The 22,719-nt window shown below is 40.4% G+C and overlaps 1 protein-coding gene across 1 annotated transcript in view; it reads right to left on the minus strand.

Moving 5' to 3' along the window:
* The window catches only part of gpr158a (G protein-coupled receptor 158a), a 61,155-nt gene that overhangs the window by 26,267 nt on the left and 12,169 nt on the right, over positions 1-22,719 (minus strand). Inside the window, exons 2-3 of the mRNA XM_070853233.1 lie at positions 22,187-22,292; positions 2,920-3,022 (exon numbers count right to left, since the gene is read on the minus strand). Coding sequence (XP_070709334.1) covers positions 2,920-3,022; positions 22,187-22,292 — 209 coding nt within the window. The remainder of the gene's footprint in view (positions 1-2,919; positions 3,023-22,186; positions 22,293-22,719) is intronic.

The raw sequence follows: 22,719 nt of genomic DNA on the forward strand, positions 1-22,719 counted from the left end.
GACCAGTTCAGCTAATTTTAAGAGAAATTAACTCATGATTTGATTATATGAATGTATCCACATATTGATGTAACACCTGAAAACCATATTTCTTGTGATTGCTGGTGCATAAAAACTGGTTAGAGAGTGAACAGTAAGCTAGAAGAACAGACAGTAGAGAGCTACAAGTAGCAGATGAAAGAAAAAAGCTAAACATTAGCTAAAAGTAGCAGATAAAGGGTTCATTTGTTAGTTTAAAGTTATGGATGAATGGTAAGCAGCTTAACGTAATGAAGAAATCGTTTAAAGCTAAAAGTGATAATAGCTGAAACTGAGAGCTTGGGCAATGGATGAGCAGTTGAAATGTCTTTGGCCAGTTCAGCTTTGCATTCATGGTAGTATGAATGTAAACTTGACCAAACGGATCTTAACTTGGACAGTTACATTTTCTGATAAGAATATTAACAATAATCACATTTATTTAATTTGTAGTGTTAAATAACACCGTTTGAAATACATGAGATTGTATTGTGCCTGAAGGTGCCACTGGAGGTATCTAAGCACATTTAACAGAAAACCTACTTATTGTCACTTAACACTGACCTTTCCTAAAAGAAAACCTTCTTTATTGAAAAACTTCACCTGTAAATATGTGGCTCCAGAAGTATTATACTTTGTCATGCAACTATGAAGTTTACAGAACTTGTTCATCATTTAGTGATACAAGAATTGAAGCAGGCTGTGTGAAAACAGCTATAATATCTTATGCTTCCTTGTTAGTGGATCCTCGGGGTCTGTGGAGACCAGTATTAAAAGGTAAAGGAGAGGAAGTGCTTCTATGACAGACTGAGGCGTCCTGAGTATATATATGCTTATCCCTCTCTGACCTTACAAGGAGTCATCGACATTGTGTCAACAGAAGGGAGACGGATCTATATGTGTGAACATGAAAAGTCAACACTGCAGCACCTTGTTCAGCTGCAGGCATATCATACACGGCTGATAACTGTGGAAAAAAGCACACAGAGACATGCCAGGACTTTGTCTTTTTATCCTCACAAGGACAGGGACGGTGGGGAGTCTAAAGTGCAGGTTGGCTGAGACCATAAAAATCGATGTTTTCTGAAGATCTGGATGGGATATTCAAGAAGACCACTGAGGTTGAGGTATAAACCTCTAAACCAGTAACTGCTTCAAAAGGAGCCGCTCTGTTGCCTAAAGAGGAGGAGTTTTGTCACACTGGACAGCGGTGACTGCTAAAAAAAGCCTCATGGTAAAATCCTTCATGGGGTAGAATAAGGTAAAAACCAAACAAACGAAAGGGACAACAAGAAGCTAGTGGACTTGTTATTGGTTTGTATAGAAATCCCCTGAGAGATGCCCATATGGTTGGATAGATAACGAATGGTGGACTTATATAGAGCTTTTATGGAGGCTTTGTTGGAAACAACCATTGTCTTAGAGATTTGCAGGGATTTTGCCTTTAAAAAGAAACTGGCCTATTTTTCAAAGCTATGACTCTGCACATCATTGATCCCTTCAAAAGGACTTCTTATCTCCGTAGCAATGAGTCATATCCTTTAGCTCATTCTCATTGGTTTGTTTCTCATGCAGTTGACTGACAGTCGGGGGGGAAGCTTAGCTGTAGTAACTTCTCCCTTATATTTACACGATCCACAGTGGAAGATCACTGGGAGACAAAGGAAAGTGAGTTGCACTGGCTCTCTCTGCAAAGGAGTGTCAAGGATGTCCCCTTGTGGATTAACAGGCTTGTTATTGGCCCCATGGTGGGCCAGACTGCAGCACTACGCCTCGCTAACAGGCTTGCCTCTCCTCTCTATTATTGTGTTCCCAGAGACACACACACACACATGCACACACACACACACACACTGAGCTTTCATGCAGACTTGCAGGCATGAACATGCGAGTCTGTGTGCACTCGCAGCACAGCAAACAGGCAGAGGCAGACAGCACGGATATCCAGCTCTCTGAGGGAGGAATTGTTGAGACTTTTTGTTGGCTTTTGCTTTTCTGTGCTTGAAGAGAAAATACTTTAGGGTAAAGAATGGGCGCAATAAGATGGTTGCAAAAATTGAGTGAAGGAAGAAGGAAGAGAAATGGGTGAGAGAAGGGGTAAAATTGAGATGAAATGCAGAGGAACATGCTGTATGAGGTTTGAGTGGGATGAGACAGGAGGGAAAGTGGATCGAAATGAAAGTACGGCGGAGAGAGTGATGGAGGGCAGGTGAAAACCACTGGGGTTCTGTGTCTGCAAAAGCCTTTTTTAATTAACTCACAGCAGACAGAATAAACTGGGAAAAGTAACTACCATTAAAAAGATATTTCCCATCTTGAACCTGATTAGCCTCCCCAGGTACTGGGGCTACTTCAACTTTCAGACAGGGCAGCAGAGCGTGTCTCCATCATTACCATACAGCGGTTACAAAATGAACATGCTATGTAACGTAGCATATGAGGTGAACATATACTTTGTAACTGCTGATCGTCACAATAATCAGCATTATATACAACAACAGAATCTAACAAAAAGAGCCTGTCTGCCACATTTGTACTAAATTAGAAGAAAAGGGACTTACATGAAAAGACTCCTCTTCCAAACAGGCTGCTTTGTTGTTTTTAACCTTTGCTGGCAAATTGCTTGAAATGTGTGATATAATAAAATTTTGTGACGAGCTCATAGTCTGAAATGCATCTGAAGGTGGAGCTGGATAACACACTCACAACAGAGTGCCAAGCCCTGGTCAATAGCTGATAATTAACAAGTGCATGAAGAATTAGCAAACAATAACATTAGAAAGAGACTTTTTAGTTGTTTCTTTATTATTGCATGAACCTAACATCCTTATTACCACACAGCAACAAAGAAAATATCTTATCTGTAATCACTACAACAGGTGATAACAGCTACTGACTTACTTGTAAAGCCATTGACGGCTACTCTGTTGGGGTGGTAGAACCCTTTCTTGCAGTGGCACTTGTACTTGTCTAAAACAAATCCATGACCCTGGATTGGCAAACACTGTGAAGAGAGAAAAAAATCCATCAACCACACACAGAAGACAGCGGATGCAATTTGAACTTGAATTTTAAACATGTCATCTTATAATGCAGACTGATAAAACACCAATATAGAAGCAATTAAAAGATGTAAACCTAAAGCTGAAAGCCAATGAACAGAATGTGAGATCAAAGGTTTTGTGGGAGGGACAAGGGTCTAATTATTTAAGTTGTGAGAGTCCTCGCTGCGTCTAACTGTGCCTTCTCGCCACTCAATATTAAATTAGTGAAGCCTCTTCCATCTGATTGAAGGTCTGATAGGAAACAGACTGAGGGCTGCTGAGAAAAACACGAGGGGCGTCAGGGGGCATCCTTGGCAGACTTTGTGTGCCGTTTGCCAAATTACGATATAATTAATATCTAAATTAAGAACAGACTTATTTGCATGATTAAAGCAGAACCATTAATTCTATTTCTTGTGGGAATGAGATTCCATCTTCTCTTCTGTACGAACACATTTGGGTCATTGACATAAAGCTCTAATTTTTCTTATTTTCACGTAATGTTTTTCTAAGCAAAGACGATAATGACTTATGAGCCCCCAGAAACGACAAAGGGCCCAGAATAGCTACGGTACTTCAGCTGACACTTGACACGCTATGAAGTGTTTGTGACCTGACTGTGAGATCCAGAGGCAAGGCCAGTGGTGGCGTCTAAATGAAGCATCAGTCACTGTGATGCTCCTCACAGCGGAGTGGACTCTGCACGTCTTAAGAGGCAGCTATTTCTGACTGTCTCTCAAGGTCCTTGGTGAGGTCTGAATGCATTTTTCAGTCTGAGAGTGTAGGCCCTCAGTCAAAGCCTTGGAGAGGCCGGCTGGGCCTCAAAAGCACAAGGTAATTACCAGGTTACTATTCAGCGAACAAGTTCCTCAAACAAATTCCACTGAAGAGACCAAAGCATTTAAAGTGGCACTGCACTAATCTGTTGAAGACGGCTTCCCGTGTCAGTGGTGACAGCCTTGAAAAGAGCCCTTTTGATCTTAAAATCTTAAACCTGTGTACAGTGCTTTGCCATGACATATTTAGACCTCAACAGCATGGAATACTTGGATGTATTTTCCTTTTTCAAGACATGTTTTTATCGTATGCTTTTAACATTAGCCCCAGATGTTCTGAATGTGTACCACCGTCATGTACTGGCACCGACGTAGGTTTATATCTTTGCCACCAGATTTTTCAAAATTGCCACCAAATAGGCGCTAACTATCCTTGAATGTTGCAGAAAACTGATTTCACGACTCTTGATGATTGCCAGGGTGTGTTGAAGCTGATTAGATTCAAGCTGATTTCAGAAGACCACAGACTTATGACAAAGGGGTTACCAGGGAAACAGAACTTAATCCAGTGTTATCTGTCAGTTTCACTGCTGACAAAAAGAGAAATGCACCAATGGAAAGCCGAAGATCATGTTGTTTTATAGATGTATGATTTGAATTCTACCACAGAGACAATGGGATGAAATTTGACCCTGAAGTGACCAAGCCCCTTCTATTTGGTTTTGCATTTTTGTCAGGTTAAAAGCTTTTAAAAGGTACTCTTAAAAACATCATACAGAAGGTAAGAAACATGTCTGTGGTCTTTAGACAAATGATCTAGTCATCTTGAACACAACCTGGCAATCATCAAGAGTCATAATATTAGTTTTCTGCAGAATTCAGGAATATTTGGCACCCACCTGGTGGACATTTTGAAAAAAGGCTGCCAGTGCCGTCAGCAGCCACATTTGCAGTGCCCCAATTTTTATATATTTTAATCACACATAAACCTACATTTGTTCCAAAAATCTTGCTTTTATAATAGAATGAACAACTGTTGAATATTACAACAGCAACACGTTGTGATAAACCCACCAATCTACAGAGAGCATTATGTAGCCAAGTTAGAACACATATTTCATAGAATTATGAGAAAGAGCATTTAGATAATCTGAAGGATTATTATAAAAGATGTATAATAACCTAATAAATGTGCATGTTAGTGTCTCTAAAAGACAGCAACAGGTAACTGATCATGTCAACCAAACCAGCCAGTCTGAGAGATTTTTCTCAGAAAACCAAAGAGGCAAATCTGATGTTGGTAAAGCAGCCTCTCAGTGAATGACGTGCTCCCTGACTGCTGAGGAAATAGTTTGGATCACAACAGTTATCGTTAATTCAATACATCCTGTGGGCATCAAAGTGTACATTTTATTTGGGCAAATTGGATGCATCTGCAGCAGAGATGGTCCACCATATTGGTGCCTCTCTTGATTTAGACTTCAGAGTTGTGTATCCCTTCATTAAAATCTGCCTGGTGCAGCTTTAAATGAGCACTGTGGTGCAACGTGAGTCAGGCAACTGATTTCATCTCTGATTCCTCAACAGTTGTCTCCCCAGGACAGGTGGAGCGTGCTGCAGCTACTGCCTGCCACTGTTAATATGCCCACCTCACAGAGACACTGGAAGAAACAGCCAGACAGGTGTGTGTGTGTGTGTGTGTGTGTGTGTGTGTGTGTGTGTGTGTGTGTGTGAGTATGCATATTTTTCGTGTGTGTGACAGGGAGAGCCAGAAATAGCCCTGGCAGTGCATCCCACTCCTGCCTGCTGCGGTGATTGATGCGGGGGCTCGGAAGTGGAGTATGTTGAACGGGGAGGCAGCCCCAGCAGCGCGGCCTGCCTTCCAGCTACCTGCCATCAGTCACATGTGATCTTAGCGGCAGTGGTCCAACCAGGAGCCAGACTCAACAGGCCATAACACAAACAGAGCTTGTGGACCACATCGGTTCAGGTCTACAGACAGGGATAAGGAGCTGAGGGGGCTCCTGGGATAAAAGTGTTGAGTGAAGTTAACATCAGATGAGATTTAATCTAAAAAAATTAATTGAATTCAAATGCATTCCTGTGAAATGGAGCCACAGTACTCCTTTGGTCAAAAGATGGCAAAACAAGCAGCAACACACAAGCTAAATGCATAAAAAGACTGCAAGATAGCAAACATGGATGTAAACAGGCCTCAAGGATACAGTCAATGCTTTTTGGTGAGAAACACCAAAAAAATAGAAATGATTTAGATTTTTTTTTTTTTAAAACTAAAATGCCAAACATTTGCTATTTCCAGGTTTTCAAATGTGGGGATTTTTCTCTTCTCCCTTCATATATGTGACAGTAAATAAAATAATTTGGGATTTTGGGCAGTTGGTCCACTAAAAACAGTGGAGGACCATTTTTTGACATCATGGACTAAAAAATTAATCAATTGATCAAGAAAATAACTCAATGATTAATCAACAAAGAAATGTAACAACAGCCCTTCCAAACGGATTTTTCAAAATCAATATAGCAGCAAAATTACAACATGAAATACTGTTATGGTCTATATAGGATTACATAATTGGCAAATATACAAGAAATACAGCTAAATCTTTTCTAATTATAAGACAACATACAGCTGTATGTATTTAAAACAGAGCACACAAAGGCTGTGACCTACTTCTATATGCATGACATATGTTATGAATTATGCTGATGATGTTCTGTTGATAGAGAACAACTCAGGCAGCCATATTGTTCGTTCCATGATGAGCTGAAGGCATCAACTGTGCTGCCAGAGAGCAGAAATCACATCATCAAATTAACCCATAATTAATTAAGTCATATTATAGAGGATGGTGTGTTGGACTATACAGAATATCTTAGTGCTGTCTTTGATATTATCTGACATGGATGCAAAAAAGTGAAAAATAAGTGAATGACAAAAAATAAAGTGTCTCTTCCAGTCCACTTATCCCTGTCACATACCTGTGGATGCAGAGATAAGTAAATATGATTTGCCTCGTTCATTCTTCATGACAGTCACATGTAAGCGAGACACCTACAGCTTGCCGAGTGCCTCCAGGTTTCGCCACCAGCACCGCTTGTTCTTGTTTACATCCCAGCTGTGGCGGCTGCCAATCACACACATTCTGACATGCTAATTGCCATGGTGACATGTGTGTGACCGCAAGCGAGAGCCTTTTTATCGGAGTGCGTCACGCTGTCAGACAGAGCACTTTTAAAAGGGCCGGAGGACTCAAAAATAGACACAACACACACTCAGTCTCTCTCTGGCTTGTATGCAGTTCCTTGCGCCAGTGCTGCTTGTAAAATTGTGATCAATTCATAATTCACCAGTGATCTAAATTGAAATTGGTAAACAGAGACCAAACCCATATTGAAGCAAAAAACAGAAACCAGGACTACATGTTGGCCTTGAACCAAGAAAACCAAACTTGAATACTGTATTGCCAAAAGTCTGTGGACACCCTGCGGTCTGTGGTTTACTTTTGGTCTGATCTTTTCATGATATTTTGAAATTCTTCGACTGGTGGTTCCCAACCTTTTTGGCTTGTGACCCCTTAAATAGAGCAATGTCTTCTTGAGAACCCCCCACTGTCACAGACTGTATATTTATGTGCTGCGTTTCACCGAAGAGTGATTTTTTTTCTCACCTAGGTTTTCTTTTTGATGCCCCCCACTGCACAAAGTCAGGTCCATAGAGAAATGGTTTTCCAAGGTGGCCCCATCCAACACATTTGGGATGAACTAGAACTGTGACTGCGAGCCAGGGGCCTGTTTCACAATTCAGCAATTTGCGAGCACTACTTGCACGCAATTTATGCCTTTGCACGTTTAACAATCACTGTCACTTCAGCCCTCTCACATGCTCATGCACAGATCACGAGTACTGTGTTTCGTTCTTTTGATTAGTTATACGTGTCAAAATTGGTGTGAGAGGAAATTATCACGTTGCAAGTCGCAGCTTGCATGTTGCAGATTTGGTGAAACGGGCCTCAGGCCACATCACCCTACATCAGCACCCCAACCTCACATCATTTTTCCTGGATGCAACAAGGACTCCTCCCCTTCAGCATTTACAAGAAAGTTAACAGAATTATTGTGGTTGATAATTGCTTGAATAGTTTTCTAGCATTAAAATGTTTAACTTTGACTACCTCTATTTTTTTTTACTATTTCTTTTTTGTTAAACACATCATCTATATTACAAAATAAAACTGTACTCATGTGACAGATGTCTAATACCTCTGTAATGGTCTTCAATAACCAGACCGGTTCGACAGACCACATTTTGATTCGTGATCTCTTGTTGAAAAATTATTTGTCCTTAACTTGTCTGAGCCATCACTAGCAGTGTCAGTAAAATCCCCAGGGTGCACTGAGATTTTCAGAACCAGACCTTTTTAGTGGCTTCTTTCCAGGAAATTTGTGGCAGAAATATCACTCTTGGCATGTGGTCTGTTTATTGTTCAGTTTTTAAAGATAATAACATTATTTGATTTTGATTCATTTTAGAGGGTTTGCTGAACTGAATGATGTAAATGACTACTCTCAAAATAGTCTGAGGATGTTGTAATTTTTTAAAAGCTTGCTCAACCAATCAGTACTGATGTCCAGTCGTGCTAAAGGTGGTGTTAACTTATTCATTTTAACCAGAAATGAATATTGCATGACATTTTCTGATTTTAAACTGATAACAGTCTGATAAATGTGATGTTACTCTATTGTATGTTTGTGGAAATTATTATATCAGCATGATTCAGGACATTTCTTCAAAGTTTGAATGAAAATATGGCTAATTAGGTGAATCCGGGGTTGTTCCTCTGCATAAAATGTCTGTTATTTCACTGTAATGGAAAACATTCATGCAGATCATTAAAAGTTCCTTTCCTGTAAATGAGTAACTCAACCATTGGGCAGAGGTTTGTACTTTAAAATGTGTTTGGTCAGTAAAAAACAAAATAGTTGTTATAAGAAATGCACAAATGAAATGAGAAGACTATGCAAAATAGGTCTTACTTTAAGCATAACAGGCGTAAATACTTGTGCAAACAAGATAGTCAGGACCTCACTAACTTTTTGATATAAATTCACATCATAAATTCACTATAACTGCATATTTACTGTACATCTTTGCATTAATCTACATAAGACTGCAGCACTTCCTGCATACAAATATGTACACATTCTACATACTCTTTCTCATTACATCAAACACAGCAGCTCTCCTCCATCACCTTTCTGTGACACGGAGCAGGGGAATAAAAACCAACTCCAAGAGTAACACTAATTGATGCGGAGGCCAGGCATCTTCCACCTGACCAGGAAACCAGGAACTAGCTCAATCCTGCTGGCTAATTAAGGCCTGCCAAGGACTCTCCCTGTCTTTGAAATAAGCCCACGCTCTTCCGGTCCAGCACCGTGCCTAATCAACCACTAATAGGCCTCTGTAGATATTTGTAATGATCCTACAGAGTGCAACATAAACCCTAAAGGAAAGCTCATCCTACATAATTACAGATTGAAATATAGAATGCACAGAAAGGAGGTTAGAAGAGAGGAGACTTGGCTAGAGGACAATTTACTCTGCACATACGGTGCAGTTGTGTCTGTGCGTGTGTTTGCATGTTATGTGCAGTGTGCTATAAACTGCCAGCTCAGGATGTGCATGAAGGCACCAGGGAAATTAGATGATAAGCTAGAGTTTGTTTTGAAGGAGGAGTAAAAAAAAACACACACGAGTCTTACATGCTCTACTAAACATTTCTTTTCTTCTTGACACTCAATCGAATGAGATTCTTGAAATAAAATAAATACACTTGAAGACTTGCACACATTTCCATCGATGTTACACATTAATATACAACTCATGGGGTTGTGTAATGGCTCTGGAAGAGAAAATAACCTTGGTGATGTCACCAGGGTTATCTCAGCTTGCGCTTGCATTTACATCAAATTGCATTTATGTGGGCTTCAGAGTTTTAATAGTCGGACTGTCTCTTGCAAGTTCTTCCATCTAATGGGGAATAAATTGCTGGAATACTCCTTTAACTTGTACTAAAGGTGGGAGCTGTGAGGCCCCGAGCCTGATGGGTATTGTATCAGGTGCTGTAGCTTTCTAAAACACTTTTAGCTGTTTATTTGAGTGGGCTGATTTTCCAATTTTTGGACATGTAGCTCTTGTTCCTTTTGAGTTTGGATGCTTTTACTGAAAGTTCCTGTAGACAAAAGCTTCTGCCAAATAAGTGTTATGTAATTTGATGAAATGGGAACCAAAAGGCTTGATTCAGGCCAGGTTTGAGTCTAAAATATACATAATACAATCAAACATTGATATTATGTTTATTTGTTAACTTAAATGTTTATTGCGTGTGACATGTATTGATGTGTATGAAATGTGTGTTGTATTGCATATTGACTTTTGCGTATTGTATTGCATTGTGTACTCATTGTAATACATACTTACTGATAATGTTACTCTTTTCACAAGTGAAGTTTATGTCTGTAACAGAAAATCACATGGGCTTCACAATAAGGACAAAGTGTGACAGCCTCTATCCTTAGACCCCCAGTTGGATTAGAAAAAAATACAAACAAATCAGTGGTAGAATTACAATATTGTGAAGTAAACTACAATATAAATATATATTAAGTCTAATATTACACTTACAGTCATTGAGAAAATAATGGGTACAATATACATTTGGTTCACTAGTCATTTAATGTTTTATGATGAATAGGTCCATAAGTTAGAGCAGCAAGGCTGAAAAGTGAATTAGTTTTTGCATAAAAGAGAGTGAAAGAGACAAAGAGAAAAACAGAGATAGAGAAAAATGAGTTTTGACATCAATATATTTGCTTAAGGCTGAGTTCACGCTTTTTTAGCTGTTGGGCAGTGACTGTGGGCTAAATAAATTGGCACTGTGTCTGCCTCAGTCCACAATTTCAGGTCTGTACGTTACTCTAACTCAGACGGACAGACAAACACAAACACACAAAGTGTCCACAGTTGCAGGGATGCTGCAGGGATGCTGCACAGAGCTGGATTGCTGTGGTTCTGTGCTCAGAGGGACAGCTAGACAGCCAGCCAGGCCTTTAAACGAGGTCAACTAGCAGGAGTTAGCCAGAGCAGAGCTGCCTGGACAGCAGGACTGGCTTTGGGTGCAGTCCAAAGACCAAAGCCTAAACACCAGTGAGATAAACACTCTGGCCTAGAGGGAGCTTAACAGTGCCATCAGGCTGGGACTAGTGCACACAACAGACACCACTGGGATATTGCTTTCATAATCACATTCACAGCTTATGTAAGTGTCAGAGTGAACCGGCTGGGCACATACTCCACGTTCACACAGTAAAATGCACAGTAATGTTGACTCTTGCATCTTGCAATGGACAATACTGCAAATACTGTAGACAAACCACATGTACACACAATTGCATATATAAGCACATTCAACACAAACGAGGGATCAGCAGCACACAAAGTTTTATGACATCCTCACAGGAGCCTCCAGCGACAACAAGCACAAATAGGGTCATGGGCGATGAAGACCAGGCAAGTCTGCCACTGTCGTCCACTCACCCTGCGTGACTCTCGACTCATATACAGCAACAGTACCTGTCATCCTAATTTGTAGCTTGAATATGATAAATGCTTGTATGTAAGATGCAGACGATTCCTTGTACTCAAACGCTCCTAAATTCACAGTCTATATGACCTATCGCAGGCTATTGATGCAACTTTCATTAATGCAAAATGGGGGGAAATTTGCCATCTACACTGAGGGTTTAATCATGACACTATATAGGAAAATATCCTGGATAAAGAAGCTGTTTGCTGACTTCGTAAAACGCAACTGTCTATGTTATGTAGCTTATTGTGGCAGGTTACTATTGAGGGTTACTGTCATAAGATGTGGGGACTGATCGAAACAATTTGATTGAAATACAAGCAGCCAAAAAGAGTTTGTCTGAAATCACCATCAGGGACACGGTGAGTAGCCTCAATATCGGCAGGAGGCTCGGACTACAACCCATTCTCTTTTATGTTGAAACGATCCAGTAGAGATCTCTAGAGTATCAGATCCTTCTGGATGCCTCTCTGTGGAGGTATTCCTTGAGTCCAACTAGGAGGAGACCCGGTGGCAGACCCAGAAAACACTGGAGGGATTATATATCCCTGCTGGTCTGCAAATGCCTCAGGATCTCCCAGGAGGAGCGGAGGATGCGGCTGAGGAGAAGCAGGTCTGGGCTTTCACGCTTAACTTGCTGTCATCATGACATGCACCCAGATAAATGATGGAAAATGGGCCGATGGTCCAAAATCTTCACGTGGAAAAAATGATTGATTTGTTGGATTCTGTGGAGAGACACCTCGGGCAGCAGGTCTACTTAGGACAACACCGAGGCTCAGTGCAGGTTGCAGTATGTAATCACGCCTGAACTGAAGGGAAGGCAGGTTACTTTTGTGTATGTCAGCCAAGCTACCGTCACTATATCTTTTTGCCAGTGTCCCTCACTCTTTCTCTGTCTGTTTCTATCTTTTGTAACCATACGGCTGTGCTCATTTCACATCCAATCTCATGGGTCCCTAGACAAATGTTACCTCTACACTCCACTTTTTTTCCCATCCTCCCTGGACTGAGTGTTTGCTTTCTGCCTCGCTTTGCGGAGTGCTGCTAAGGCTGGGCAGACTGGATGTAAGACTGCGCCCGGGGGCAAATGTACTCAAGTCTTCAAAGTGTTTCCATGTAAATTCAGAGTTCCAGCATTATCCACAGAGCCAATTAGCGGGACAGTGGTTAAGGAAGGGCTGTACTGCCAAGAGCCGGGAGCCAGAGTTAAAACCAGAAGTGTCCTGTGATCTCTTGTCCCAATGCGTTATGGCCAACAGCCCTCAACCTTGATGTTTTCATCTCCAATACCCCTAAATAGACAGAACCGGGGGACACAGAGCATCTGACTAAAGTCAAATATGGGATTTGAATTTTGTTTATTAGTGGTTTCATTTATCGGTAACACAAAAATGTTCTGTATAATGAATATTATTTATTAGATGGCGACAGAAACTGAACCAAACAGAATTTCCAATTTTTTTGGATATTGAATGATGAAATGTTACGGAAAATATTCAAAGTACACTAAAATATTCTGACCCAGACTGTTTTAGCGCAACATGAAATTTTGACATGCTATAAAAACACTATAAAAACATTAAAAGAGGTGTGTTTTTCTTCCTCCAGCACTGGAATGAAGATGTAATTCTCCATCCATCTGCCAGGCTGCAAACAGATCTAGCTCTCTGTTCATCCGTAAACTCCTTAATCTGTCTTTCTATAGTGGAAACAAACCCAAATTTATTGTTTTTGTTTATGTTCAAGTTCTTTTTTTGTCATGTGCACAACAATTACTGAGAAACAGCTGTTGGCGATAAAAATCTTAAATCTCAGCTCAAACCATGTGTATAAAAAAGAGACACATAAGAAAATGTAAAAGTGAGAATTGAAGACATTAAAAATGGTTCAGGCTAAGATACCCCAGATGCTTGGGTGATTGGGGTCTTTGATGACCCTGTTGGCTTTCTTCCTGCACCAATGAGTGTAGACGTCTTCCATGGATGGCAGCTTTGTCCTGGAGATGTGCTGAGCAGTTTTCACCACCCTACTCTAGGCCAGTCAGGATAGTCTCAATGGTGCGTCTGTAGGAGCTGCAGAGTATCCTAGAGTTCATGTTGAACCTCCTCAGCCTGCAGAGGAAGAAGAACCACTGCCTCGCTGTAGGTGTGATGAGTCCAGGTCAGGTCCTCACTGATGTGAACCCAGAGGAGGCTGACGCTGCTGACTCTCTCCAGCATGTCCCATTGATGGAGATGAATCCCTCTCTCTGTCGCTTCCTGTAGTCCACAATTAGCTCCTTTGTTTTGCTGACATTGAGACAGAGGTTGTTGTCCTGGCACCAAGATGTCAGGGGCTCTGACCTTTGTAGCCGATCGTAATGTCAGTGATCAGACTGATAACGGTCATGTCGTCAACAAACCTAATGACTGTGTTGAAGCTGTGGGTGGCCACGCAGTCTTGCATGAGCAGGGAGTACAGGAGAGGGCTGAGGGGCACCAGTGTGGAGAGTCAGGGTGGAGGATGTGGTGGTGCCTACCAGCACAGTCTGGGGTGTAGTGAGCCAAAGGTCTCTGAGCTTGATGACGAGCTTGGAGGGCACGATAGTGTTGACTGCTGAACTCTAGTCAATGAACAGCATCCTCACATACGTGTTCCTCTGGTCCAGGTGAGAGAGGACAGTGTGGAGGGTCACGGATGTTGCACTTTCTGTTGATCTGTTTGGTCAAGTTAAACTGAAGTGGTGACAGATATGACTAACCGCTCAAAGCACCTCATTAAGGCGGAGGTGAGTGCTACTGGGTGGTAGTCATTCAGGCAGAGAACTGCCTTTTCTTTTTGGGGACAGGCTCAATGGTGGTTTTATTAAAACATGTGGGGACTACAGACTTGTTCTCTATTAAATTATATCATAGGGCTCACTTGGGTAGTGTGCATTATGTGAATAAGTCCAAATTAAATAATGACTTAAAACAAAATAAGATAACAATAACACAAAGTTGAGGAGAAGCTCAAGACACGGCTGCCATCTCCAGTTCCATCTTCTCCTGGTCCTGGTCTCTCTACTGCTTTACTACAATGCTGCGTAATTCATCCGGCACAAAAGGATTTGCTCAAATTGAAGGGTGAATTTAAATCTGCTGGTGCACAGCAGTATACTATTCCCTTCCTATCAAGCACCCTTATCAGCTCTGAAGCATAATCACAGCTTTGGTGAGATCACTGTAGATAATTAGCAATTACCCTATTTATAGGCTCCTGAACATACTCCAATAGGCAACATAGCAAGGAATGTAGTTAATTAGGATGCTTCAAGCCCTTTCTCTCCACCCAGATAGCTGAAACTAGATCAGCAGGTTGAAAGGGCCATGGCTTGGTGTGAAACTACTCTTGATATGGGTCCCTTTGGGGAATCCCTGCCCCACTACGATGCCATATTTCTAACCGAGGGGGAATTCCCAAGATGCTAAAAAGCAAATTTTAATCTTATAATACGCTGCTGGGCCAGCGCATGATGAGGTAAGCATTTTTGTAGAATGAGTGTGGAGGAAAGACTTGAACAGGGAGACGTTACTCACTGTTGCTCAACTAACGTGTATCACGAAGGAGCTTAGGGAGTTTACAGAGCATACAGCATGTTGAATGAACAATCAAGTCCCAGTGAGGAATGACATATTTAAATGTGGCATAAAACTATGTGCTGTGTTAGGATTTTGAAGGAGAACATGACCTATTGAGCAGTTTCATTTCAATGAATGAGATGAACAATGAACAAATCAATTCCTAGTATTTGTTAATATTTATTAGGGATAAAAGTTTATCCCAAATAAAGACTATAAAGCTTACTTATTGTAAGCAAAAGGAGATATCTTAACAATTCAATTTTCAAACCAGAAATCATTGCGTAATAAAAGGTTTCTCATTTTTACAATTGCTCAAAGCACATGTTGAGTTGTCGGGTGCATTACCACCCTCAAACGAATTACTGGTAAACAAAAGTTAATATGAAGACAATGTTTTAATTGCACTTTTAATTGTTTATATGTTGTGCTCAGAGTTCATTTCAACAGTGAAATAATGGTCATTTACAGTTTATCCACCAAAAAAGACTGCTGACACAAAAGACAACTCATTATGGGACAAAATGAGGCCTAAAATGCAAATGAGGCAACATTTCTGATGCCTGAATCAATCTTTTTCTGTGACACACTGATTAATGAATTTCAGTTGGCAATCAGTTTTCAAAGTGTTTTAAATTAATCCCATTTCAGCAATTCAGCCTGCCATATCCTTCTCAGGCTGAAGCAATGAGCCAACCAAAATAATATATACTGGCTGTTGAGCACTCAAATGATTCAAAACAGGTGCTAGCAGCTGAGCAAAAGTGCATCCTGGAAATGTATGTTCTTCTGTAGCACTTCTAATGCTTTGCAGATAAGGGACTGTTTATCATAGCTGCCAATACAATAGAAGGCCTTTGTCTAATCTTTGTGAGTTATAGGCACCTGCAAAAAAAGATTGCAGGACAAGAGACAATGAGATGTAAATCACAGTGACAATCATGGCATGAATGGCTTGAGCTGTAGGTCAACACTGGGGTTAATGCCAATCAACTATTTCTTTTTAGTTTAGTTCTAATCCAACTACAGCACTGGCACTGATTTTTTTTTTATCAATGCCATCATGTTTACATACTTGCAATTATCACATTGTAGGAGAAACATTTACACATTTACTGTAGGGACAAAAAATTGAATTTGTGTGTGTTTTCGCCACATTATATATCCATCCAGGTTTTTTTTTTATTTGCAAATAGAAAATGTGCGTAAATCAAGTGGATGGAAATGTACATAGTGACACTGTGAGGACAAAAATATGTGCACACAGTTGCTGTGGCCACAAAAATCTAAATGGTGCTACTTTTAGGACAACGGTCAAAGTTTGTCCACATGGTTACAAGACTCTGCTCACATAGTGGCAATTGTAGGGACAAAAACAATCTGAGAACAAAGAGCTTCTTCCCACAGTTGGTGCTATTTCTTTTTGGGTTCGGACTTGTTTTTTTCAGTGTGGGATAAAGTGGTTATGGTTGGAGCTGGGGTAGTTCTCCAGGAAATCAATCTACATCTATGTGATGTCCTCACGAGTGTACATTTTTCTGTTTGCAAAGGGAGAGAGAGAGAGAGAGAGAGAGAGAGAGAGAGAGAGATAGAACCAGAGGGAGACAGAAGGTGAGAGCAGGATGGTAGCAGCAGTTGTTTAACACTGATGGCGTTATTAATTCAGCAGCACAAGGTACACGGCGGAGAAATCAGCGTGTGATTGAGATGATAGCCGGCCGGGCCAGGACAACCTTGTGAACCAAGGTCAAGATGTAGCAGTGATTCAAGAGACAGAGCTGGAATATCCACTTCAGCTTTTCAACAACAGAAGGAGCACCACATCAAGGCAAAAAATAAACCACACATGCTCTTGAGTGTACAAAACACCATCAAATGTCCTCTGCCATTCAGTGGTTTGACACCTACTTTGCTGTTTGTGTCTTGATGTGGACAGTCAGCCCAGTCAATACATGTGGGTTGTTAGCTTTAGCACTAGAATGACTGAAATTACAATTTAAATACTTCAACTCAGACTAGACTTTGAATCCAAAATTGCATTTCTAAAAAATATTTCAGCAAAGCATTCTGGGAGTGAATTTGTAGTTAAATGTCAACTGTAAAAGGGTTGAATATGTGGACCAGGGGTGCTATTAGAAGATGAAAAGACAAAGAAGTTACAGTCATCCACTACATGAACTGGATTCCAGTTCATCTAATGTGGCTAACAAAATTAAACTGACAAGACTAAAGAGTTTACAGCCATGCTAACTCAATTTAGGTTAATGTAGGCTAAATTTGTAATAAATAATAAGGTAAATAATTAAGGTAAAGGTTAAAATCAGGACGCAAGTAAAGTGACCGTGCTAATGCTTAGCAGGTGTGACGCATGAGGCTGACAGCAATGCCATTTGTTTATGACATATAAATCATCTAGATTATTGAACAAAATGAAATGTTGACCTCATGATGTCTCTAGAGAACAGACAGGTTACCACCAAAGTTATTATGATTCATGTTGAAGGGGCCGTGAATGTCTGCACAAACCATTTGTGCAGGCATCCGATATTTCACTCAAAACCACAAATGTCAACTCACGAGCACTTGAGGAAAAAATCGGAGGATCAGTAAAGTCAGTAGGACTCATCCTCTGGGAGCCACGAATGTCTGTAAAGTATTTCATGAGAATCCATCAAATAGTTGGTGAGATATTTCAGTTTTTCAGTGGACTGACATGACCGTCCCTGGAGCCTCAGCACTGTAACATGGTTGAGAACAGGTACAAACCAGATGTTGTAATATCCAGCATCAAAAGAAGCAGTGGGTGGAAGGATGTACTAAATTGTTTGATTTAAAAGTCCAAATTCAGGTATTATGACACTGAACTACAATTTTTTTTCTTTCCAGAGCATTAAATAAATCGCCAAAAAAGAAAATATCTACAGGGCACAATGACTTTCCTGTTTATGGCCTCTCATGTTTTCATATCACTCTTAGTTTATAGATGTTCATTTCTAACCGCTGGCCCTCACTCTTCTCACTCAGCAGCCCTCAACAAGAAACTGCGCAGACTCAGGAGTCCTTGTCGTGCCGGCTGGAGTAATCATTCAGGTTATGTGTCACTGCCTTTCACAGGCTACAGTCCCCCAGGGCTCCAGCACTTGTTCTGAGCAATAAGCTAATTGATTGAAACATTCATCATCATCCACAGCCACATTCTCATATGAAAGGTGCCCCCAGGGCGGCAAAGTCCTAGACTTTTGAAGAACGGTGAAACCCACTAATGGAAGTGCCATTAGTGAAAGATGAGAGGAAGAAAGGAAAACGTCAGCCTCAAACAGCATGTATACACCTTATCCACCTGAAATTAAGCCCAAATTGTGGTTGATAATGTTTGGGCTGCACGCTTGGCGATGCGGTGGCTCATCTAGCTTCTAGCATGATTGGCATAAGTCAGTGCTGTACTAGATGTTTAATCAAAGTAAATACAATATTTGCTCTTAGCTTAATACATGCACCGGTCTGCAGTCAGAGATTATGATAAAATTGATTGCTGTATATTGTCCTTGACAGCAGCGTTGACGCACTATGGTTGATTTTCTCCATTGCATGCAAGTTCATATAATGTGATGGTGATATATGCTATATGATATATGTGATATATGCCTATTAGCGAAAACAACTGATTTACAACAATGTGGAAATGGTATATTGTTTTGTTTTTACTATTCAGTTTAGTCATCTACACTTCAGCATTTTTTATCATGTAATTTTTGTTGTAGATTAAGTCCAGAAAACTAACTGTTTATCAAATAAAGAAATCTGCAACTAAAGAAAGATTATTTCTAATACAAATAAACTTTCTCCAATAATTTGTCTTCTTACTTGATTTTAGTGAAGCTACAGACACAATTTTCCAAACTATCAAGATCAATTTGACATGATTGAACTAAAACTAAAAATAATCAATGAATACACCATCCTCAGGCTTGTTAGCATTTAGTCTTCTGTGGCACCACTGGAAAAAAAACCACACTGGGTTTTGTGAAAATGATCTGTGAGGAAAGAATGAAGGAAAACTGTTAACAATTGTTGGATTTTAAAGTAGCACTGCCTTCAAATAACCATAGGTTCCTCACACTGTTGGGTTATTGTATTTCTCTTGTCAACAGTCCGAGCCGCGTTTTGTTTTGCCTTCCTCTGCTTGCCCTGTGAATCAGTCATCCATAGCATCTGCCTCCATCTGAGTTTGGGCTGCCTGCATGCTTGGCTGGGCAAACAGCAGCTTGAGAGGCAGGATGTGAGGCGAGGCCAGGGAGCCGGCCGGCTGGCTGGAACGACTGCATTTTGTCAAATTCAATTGCTGGAATGGTGGCACTTAAAACGCTGCTAAGAAGCAAAAGAACAACAGCTGACGTGTGATGAAAGGAATTCATAGATGTTGGATTAATCATTTAAGAGTTGTGCATGCAAAACAGAGTGTGGCGTCTAAGTGTAAGGAAAAGTGCAGCGCTGGTGAAAATGCTTTTGCAAAGACCATCCAAGGGTAGAATGGACGGGTAGTGACGACGTCAATGAAGCACTTGAAGTAAATAAACTGCCCCAACACTAACTAAACCAACTGCTTTGTTTCCGATATAACAAAGAAAACACTTGTGGATCTTTAGCAGCCTTAAATGATTGTCTTTTTTATTTCAATGGCCTCAAAGAAACCCATTAAACACCAAATTGCTGCACATGCAGAGGGAATACCTGCATGAGAAAGAAAATGCGGCAATAACACAAAATTAATCCCTGTTCGCAAATACAGGGCATCCCTCCAAATGCTGTTTTTATCACATTACCACACGCACGCGGCCCTACAAGACTTGATTACACTGCAGTCGTGCTTTTTATTCACAGCCTGAGAAACATCAGCCTCCCACGTCATCTCTGATTTACCTGGTCGTGCACTTTAGGACTGAGAACGTAGGCTGTTCGCTGGAACAAGATACAAAGATGGCTCCACAAGACTACTATTATGTGTATCTTGTGTCATTTATGAACTACGATAAAAACTCTGCGATACACCTTCACGAAAGATAACAAGGTGGTTAAAATCACTGTTGTCCTCGGTAAATTTACCTCCGTATATATATTCCTACGTCTACACCTCTCCCTATCTATGTTGTTTATCTAGCAGACATGACATTAATGAGCACTCCTGTGTGATAAAAGCTGCCATGCAAGACAAGACACATCCCGCAACATGCCATGACCACAACAGCTTTCATCATTCAGCTGTAAGCAAGCATCCTCCCAACACACCCCTGCACTGTAAGCACACAGAGATCATTATTTTGCAAACCCAGCTAAAATCTATACCATTAACAATGTATTTCTCTCCTTGTACTCACCCTCCACATACACACACATACACACACACACACACACACTAATGTCAAATGTCTCTGGCCCTGACTGTCCACGGAGAGGTGGAAGTACTCAGACAAAGAGAGTGATTAATTATTCAAAGAGGTTCACTGCAATCCATTACATCACATGCATTATGAAGCAGTCTGATCTACAGCAACTCTTCAAAATCTATCGCTCCTAACGATGAAACCGAACCGGCAGGTAAGACGCATCGACCAGAAGGCTAGCTGCTATAGACAGCTGCACTCAGGAAATGAAATGTTACTATGAAAATAGGCAGAAGCTTATAATGAATTGTGCTTTGAAAAAAAAAAAGGGAATACACGTAGCGTCTATAATCAATATTTTCATATGTAAAACATGACCACCTGAGTGACTCGTAGCAATGAAGGCGCAAGGAGTTATCAGCTGATTCTGCATGTTCCCTCAGCTTTGCAGCGTGTTAGCATCTTTTAGCTAATTTTGTCTGTTTTGATACTCTCACAGTGGAAGCTGTTTTCAGCTAAAAAGCTCTGATTAACCCACTGTACACAATACTGGCTCACCTCAAACCAAAAGTGGACAAAATGAATAATAAGCTGAGGAACAACGTGGATCATTTAGCAGCTAAGGAGCCAGATATTTCTCTCACGAGCTGGTGGAGACCAAAAACAGAGCTAAAAGAGGGAGAATATCTGATTTTAATACGCCAGGTGACCACAAACTTTAAATGAAAGATAATGTCGTTCCTTAACTGTTGGATGTGAAAATTGCTAACTGTTGCTCAAAAGTTCGACTAATCAACAAAGCAATTAAAGCAAAACAGCCACTTAAAAGCAAAAAATATTTCGACTTGCTGGTTGTATTAGTTCTCAAATTCAAAATGGAGGATGTGGACATTTGACATCCTCTTAAAAATAGCAGAGCACTGAGAGTTTTATCATCCTTTCCAAAAGATCTGCCCACATGTTCCAAGGCCTTGAGACAGGCTATTTTTCATCAGTATGAAAATGGTCAGAGCTATTTTCTCCCCTGCCAATGCTGCACACGTTTCCAACTCTCCACCTCCATTCCTATCACTTAAATTTTAAGTGGAATATATTTCTTGACCTTGTAATGATTTGGAGCCATGGCTTTATACTGTATCTCTGTTACTTGACTAATGTCTAAAAAAATGACTACAAATTAAGTGAACCTTGGTCCAGCTGTCCACATCTGTCCACCTCGTTTCATGCAAAGCTGAACACATCATACTTTATAACAAAATAACCTTCACATAGGTAATAACTACGATGGGGTGCAAGTGCATTTACCGAAGCTTCAGGTGTGACCATGTTTCACTGTGTATCTTGATAAACTGAAGGACACTTTTATAAGGATGAAAATAAAGGAATTCTTTGTGCACTAACAGTTCTATCCGTTGTACTGTATATATGTTTAAGGGAAACAGAAGAAGTCTTGCCTTAAAGGAGATGTTAAAAAAGACGGAAATTAAAGGGAAGCCTATAGTGTTTAATGAACTGGTAGTAGGCTGTAACAGTATCATTAAAGAACCAGATTACCATCCATTTATCAGGAGATGTACAGATTTAGTGCTTCTCCATTTAGTGGCTCTTGGAGATGTGAGACTGAACGCGTGTACGTTACAGTTCAGTTTTCCGGAGCAAATCAATCTTCTGTCTAATCCGCATGTTCGGCACACTCACCTCCATAGTGGTCAGGTTGCATCGATGGGTTCCAGCAAACCAGCCGTCAGTGGAGCACTGGTCGATATCAACATCCTGTAGATTAATGTCAACGCGCACCACGCCCCTGCAAGACAGGAGGACACCATTAACCTGGCTGTTGAAGAATTAAGACTGTCGGTGCAAAGTGAGGGATGCTGCATTTTTACAGGTGCAATCTTCTAAACATTAAGAGAAAAATTACACTTTATTTTTTCCTCCAACGTAGAGTTTTGGGAACTGTTAAAATTATCTGATTGGATATCAATATTGTCTCAGAAAATCTATACCGAAGTATCAACACTATCAATACAAAGTCTTACTCTCAGTATCAATATTAATGTCAATACCATCAATATGAAAAACAGTATCATTCACATGTTAGATTACATCCTGAGCACATAACACTTTGATTTTTAACAAAACAAAATGCATTAAAATATATTCAGAAGTAGCCTATTAATAATACACCTCATAAATCACGACATAGGTTTATTTCTCTTCTTTAAATGACA

Source organism: Pempheris klunzingeri, chromosome 21 (genome assembly GCF_042242105.1).
Source record: "Pempheris klunzingeri isolate RE-2024b chromosome 21, fPemKlu1.hap1, whole genome shotgun sequence".
NCBI lineage: Eukaryota > Metazoa > Chordata > Actinopteri > Acropomatiformes > Pempheridae > Pempheris > Pempheris klunzingeri.